The sequence below is a fragment of the Pimephales promelas genome, chromosome 15, assembly GCF_988280905.1.
Source record: "Pimephales promelas chromosome 15, fPimPro1.hap1.1, whole genome shotgun sequence".
Lineage (NCBI taxonomy): Eukaryota > Metazoa > Chordata > Actinopteri > Cypriniformes > Leuciscidae > Pimephales > Pimephales promelas.
This window is the reverse complement of record NC_142783.1, coordinates 20975386-20981655: the sequence shown is the minus strand read 5'-3', so window position 1 is coordinate 20981655 and position 6270 is coordinate 20975386. Positions and strand designations below refer to the sequence as shown.

Genomic DNA, 6270 nt, shown 5'->3' with positions numbered 1-6270 from the left:
CACTCTAAAAAATGCTAGGTTGTTTCAACCCAATTTTGGGTAAAATATGGACATACCCACTACCCAGCCATTGGGTTAATTTTTTTAATTAAATTTTTAACCCAATGTTTGGGTTTGTCCATATTTTACCCAAAATTGGGTTGAAACAACCCAGCATTTTTTAGAGTGAAGTAGGTATCTGTTCCATTATAAGTAAATATGTCAGAACACAGCTTAGCCCATGGACAATCTGGCACTTTATGTGGCTGTTGAGTGTTGTTCAAGTAAAATTTTGCGCACACACACTGCAACAATCAATTGCATCTTGAATGTCCCTAGACATCCCCTACTGTCATCATTGGTCTGCCATACAAGCACTGGTTGAACTTTTTAGTTGCGAAACAGATTGCCAGCAGCTCCTTTTCAATATGAGAGTAATTTTATTCTGATGTGGTCAGAGAACGACATGCATATACAATGGGATGACTATCCTGCAGCAAACAGGCTCCAAGACCGGTTGATGACGCGTCACACTGTATCACAGTGTCTTTGGTTATGTCAAATAACTTGAGCACTGGCTTGCTGCTGATAAGTGTTGTCAAAATCTTGAGAGCTGCTGCATGCTGCGGTTCCCATGTCCATGCTGTATCTTTTTTGAGTAGACTATGTAGTGGCGTTGTTGTTGTGGGCAGATTAGGTATGAACTGTGACAAGTAATTGATCATGACTATGATCCTTAGAAGATCCTCTTTTGAAGTTGGGTCAGGCACGTCAGTTATTGTTTGGCTGTTACTTTTGAAGGTAAAGAACTTATCTGAATCAGCAGGGAGGAGCAGCAACTGGCTGTGGTTGAGTTGGAATTATTCTGGCTGGCTGTGTACAGGCCGCCACTCTACGGCTGTGTAGAATTCTTGAAAAACTTGAAGAGTCTGTTGGTTTATTTGTTTATATTGCCTGAATGAGGGTTGGTGTTTTTTGCAGTAGGGAGTATGCCACACGGAACTGTTGATACTGAACCTACTGTAACGAAGACAGTGGGGCTCGACAGCCTTAGTCAAACGGGTTGGTGCGTATGGTTGGGTTGCGGAGAGATTGTGAGATTGTGGTTAGGTCACATGTGAACTACAAGGAAGGAGTAACCTCAGCAACAGGAGGGATGTAGAGGTCAGTAAGCTGGGCTGAGTTGAGTGGGGGACGGAGGGGGGCGACTCGCTGTCGAGACCTCTTGAAATGTCGTGGGCTAGTTGACGAAACACTGACGGACGGTGCCCACTTGAAGACCCTAGAGATGTCCCCTACTTGGCTCAATCCAGATGGTTGTCATACTGGTCCACTGGGGAGACCACACTGTAGTTGCAGCTGTTGTGTGTGCTGACGCGCCAAGTACACTGTAGCCGTTAACAACGGACAGTCACACCACCATATGGAAAGAAGCGTAAATGGATGGAGAAGCATAGATTGTGTAAAGCTATGTCTTAGTTTGTGCCCTATCTTGGTGAAAGTTGAGTGCAAATCAGCATGAAGTTTTAACATCTACTCTCGTGTAATGGAAATCATGACTCGTCGGGCTTCAGACCTTCCTTGCTGATCACATGGCCCATGAACACGAGTTCAGACCTCTTGAATATGATCTTTTCTTGAACTTACAGCCCATAGATCTAGTAAGCCGACAATCAAATCATCTTCTATAATATGCATGTCTGGGATGTCCCCAAAAACCATCTTGATTTCTTCGCTGTAGGACTTTGCTGGCATTTTCTTCGCTTGCAAAATTTCTTGGTGGTACATTACACGCGTCACACACATGACCAGCGTGGGCCAATAGTGAGCCTACGTGTGACGTGCAACCTAGAAGCTTTGCGTAGAAAAGAGAAGAAAAGACGTCAAAGTGCAAGGAATTGTGGTAGCTATGTAAATAAACCAGCATGGCGGACCTTATGGGGCTTATGCGGATTTAATAATCGTCTTAATAATCACGTGACTGAAACCCAGCTATAGGAGTGCCAATGTAATGTAATAAGTTTCGCTCTTTCAAACCACTTTAAAAGTTTTTAAAGTGAAAACTTTTTTTCACCTATTTGCACACCAGTTTTCAGATCACCATTTTACAAGGTTCCAAACTCTGAAAAATTATTTGCACAACATCGTAAAAAAATGTTGCTGTATATTATTCCCATACATATCGTCCTCAGACCGAAACAATATTCTTGTCACTTTGGCAAGAAAGTATGAATTTTATAGAAATATACATTGGGCAGATCAGACGTATTCGCACTGACTCAAGTTAATTAGAAACAGAATCTGAAAAGTGAATTTTTATTTTTAAAAATCACATCACATACATACTCATTTATCAAGGCATCCATTCTTTCTTTAATAAAATACAGCCATTCTTATCTTCACATCTGGTTCATACATAATATCACAACGTCATATTCACTGAATTGCACAGAGACCATTTATTTAGCATGTTGCATTCAATTGCATAAAATTCAGAACATTACATTTCTAACATCCAAACCAAACATAAAAAAAAAAACATATGCAATAAAACATATGCACATCTTGCAAATAAAAAGCTTGATAAACAAAATGATCTAAACCAAATTCATTTTAAGGGCAATTTATTCAAGGAGTACATATTAAAAATGATAAATATTAATATTTCTTTCTTTTACCTAATTTTTTTGTATCCAGTTAAAGTTGACCCCTTTAGTATGAAGGATAACCTCACTGGTTGCACACAAACGGTTCATCTCTTCCATAATAAAATCTTCAACAGAAATCAGAGCCCTATAAGGACATAGTGATGAAAACAAACATGACACGGGAGGAAAAATTACATGTCATGCGTTCTGTCGCAAAATGTTTGGGAGCACAAAGGTTTGACAAGGTTTTTCCACCCATCTCCTGTTTTTTTTTTTCCATCACTGTGTCCCTTTAGGAGCTCCGTAGAAAATCGGCCATTGAGACAGGCTTTAGATATATCCTCTTCAAATAATCTGACTTGATCTGTTCTTGGTTTTATTTTTTATAGTGCACAGTCAGCAAATGTGGCACAAAATGGCAGATGTTTAACAAAATTTATATTCGGACAGACAAAGGCACATTTTAAACAATAAACTGACAAAGCAGTTATATAGTGTTTACTCTAGACCCCCAGTGGTTTTGTTAAAAGATGTGTTTGGCTCTTCAGTCATCACATACGTTTTACTTTTTATTATAAAGAATAAAACATGCTGTATTGCACAGTAGCAACATGTAATTTCAACCAGCCTCTGTTCTCTCTGCAATCTGGTAAAGTTTTACTTCCAATCAGTCGGTAAATCATATAAAACTTTTGAAAGAATGTTAATCTTCTTCTGTTTTCATGCCGAGAGAAATATTGTTGCTAAAAGCTTAACACTTTTGGATAGTTAGCTAGTTAATTACGTCAGCTCAAGTCACCAGTAGGGGCTGCAGGTTGAAATGTTTCCCCAACTCTGCCAATGTGGGGAAATTCGATTGGATTGGGGAGGACTTTTACATTTATAAACTTGTGTTATGTCTTGTGTTTTCTTGCCTAACTTCCTGGGTTCATTTGGTTTCTTACTCTGAGTTGAGGAATTCCATTTATTGTTTTGTTGCCAAGAGGTTGAAACCAGTCCATAATTTCGGCCATCGTTGTTGTCCCAGTAAGTCTGCCCTCCAGTTCTGTAGCTAATGCAGAATTCTACCTTATTCTGAGATGCCACATACGCAGGTAATTCAATGGCAAATGAGAATGTGTCTGTATCCTGGCAACCATAGACATTATTCATAAATATGCATTCAACATCCTGGAACCTCTTCCATGTGTCGAAAGTGATTCGCACATGAACCGACTTATCATAAACCAGGTTACGCACTTTGATCGTGCCGGTGAGGGCCCGCTCCTGCAGGGTACAGTTCTCCAAGCAAACCATATTCTTCAGCAACCGACTACGGAAATCCAGATAGTCTGCCGCTGGCTGTGGAAAGTCTAGAATTCTCCTCTGGACAGAATTCATATGCAGAGTGGCTGTGAAATTCTCTAGGTCTTCCAGGTTAAACTGAGGTTCGGATGGGACGGGTTCTCTGTTATCGGAAGTAGAGAAGACATGCACCACTGTTAACGACATGCCTTTTGAGTCTGCAAACGCAACCTTCTTCTTGGTCTTGGATTTTGGTTTCTGCCAGCCCAAACAGGGGGGCTCCAGGTGGGCTCTGGAGCTCAAGCAGGGCCGCAGGGGTTTGTAGCAGGTTTTGACCAGGTTGTGTGCCCTATAGTCTTCATAAGAGCTCAGGAAGCTGCACAGTGGGGGAGAATGTGTAATGTACAGCTGCACAGCCACATCCGCAGGCATAACTGGACCCGGTATTGGGGGACTGAGAATATGAAGAATTCTAAACAAAGACACACAAAAGACAACCCAGATGTGTGAGTACAAACTCATTTGTTTTTATGAGTTTTGAATGTTAAATGTTTTATTTGTTAAATTAAAAATAAAACGTATTATAAACTAAACAAATCAATGGTTCATTGTTGGCAAAATGATCATGATAGCCTTTATATATCTAGCCTATATGGTACATTCTTGTACATTTACATTGCTATTCTATAAATATAGGTCTAATAAGCTGCACTAGAATATACCATAATGTATGAATTTCAAGAGTTATTTATAGATTAAATTCTAACCCTCATGTTTCATTTTCTCCACCTATTTTTATTTATTTATTATATTTTTTTCAGTACATTTTACTATTTTGATGACATTAAACATATTGTTAATATATTGTGTATATTGTATTCAACGTTATAGGCTATGTCAAACATCTCATCTCTGTATGTTTTGCTAAATAAATAAAATGTTTAAAAAATAAAATATGTAGATTCACTGAGCTAACATGATCCAGCCGGGTTGATCTGTCTTGCGGAGGTGCTGTTTGCAGTGCGTGGGATCGTATATACTGGTTGTGTTGTGAATTTCTGCAGCAGATTTCTGTATTTGGTTGTATTGTGAACTTTTGCAGCGCGTTGAGATCTCTCAGCCACCGTATGAACTTATCCATTTAAATCCATGTAAATGTGCTTCACTTAGAGTTACTTCGAAACAGTACAGTAACCACAGAAGTTGTCATCATTGACAAAACATAAACATTGTCATTATGCATCATTACAACATACCGGTATGTCACATAAGTTTGTTTAACTGCACCAGAGGCACTACTACAATGCATTGAAAACAACAAAAAACGTCCTTACCTTGTGGAACTCATAGAGAAAGTGCTTCAGTTTAAAGTGGTCTCTTGAGCAAAGCACATTACAGCAGACAGACACACGACTTTTAAACAATTCCGAGCGCTGATTTTAATGTAAAATTGGTTATTTCAAGACTACACCAGGTTTGCAGCCTGACTGTCTGCCGGCACACGCGACAACAGTGCGAGTCCTTTAATAAAGACTCGTCCCGCATATTTGCATATTCCACACCCCAAAACCAACTCGATTTTTGTCTTGACCAATTATCACTGGAATAGAGTTGCTGTGGGGACCCCTGCCGGTGCAGATTGTATCACACACGTGTGAATATACTGCCAGTTGCCATGGTTTTGTTAAATTGACACCCTCTCTGGTATAGTAGCTAATGGCTAGTAGTTGATTAGATCATTTATTGCAAGACTTGTAAATGCTATCTATCTACATTCAGATGAAGGTGACATAGCACGGTAATCTTTATTTAAGTGTGGTGGTTTGCCCGAATGTAGGCCATTATATGTAAAGTGTATCTTTATTTTCTGAAGGTTGTAATGAACCATGACTCTAAACTTAGCACTGACACTAACATATAAATGTATATAACACCATCATTAAGACCCAACAATGGTGTGTTTACCATGGTCCAAAGGTCCAGATGGTCCCTTTTTTGCCCCATCCCATGACTCCAAAATCAGGTCATCTACATGCCAAAGTTCTTATATATCACTACACCATTGTAAATATTGACTAAAACTCAGCAAATATTACCTTAGTCAGTCAGCCTTCCCTATTTCTTTCAGATTTCCTAAGCTAGCATGCTGTAGCCTAAAGACCTATGTTAATGACCTGCGTTATTTTATCATAATTTTTTCTAATCATTATCCTCTTTGATTAACGATTAAGTAATGAAACAGGCTGATTGATTGATGACATCTGAGTGATAAATACCTCCTTACTGATGTGCAAATGTGAAGCTATTGTTTTTGGTGAGAGGTTAGCCAAAACCAGCAACGTGCAATATAACACTTAAA

General features: G+C 39.2%; 1 protein-coding gene across 1 annotated transcript; it reads right to left on the bottom strand.

The window, feature by feature from the left end:
- Positions 1–3275: 3275 nt before the first annotated feature.
- ppp1r3ca (protein phosphatase 1, regulatory subunit 3Ca) lies at positions 3276–5468 on the bottom strand. Its single transcript, XM_039657613.2, has 2 exons — positions 5246–5468; positions 3276–4383 (listed from the first exon to the last, which is right to left on the bottom strand). The coding sequence occupies exons 1-2, from the start codon at positions 5257–5259 to the stop codon at positions 3423–3425; spliced, it is 975 nt and encodes a 324-aa protein (XP_039513547.1). The 5' UTR covers positions 5260–5468; the 3' UTR covers positions 3276–3422.
- Positions 5469–6270: the final 802 nt, after the last annotated feature.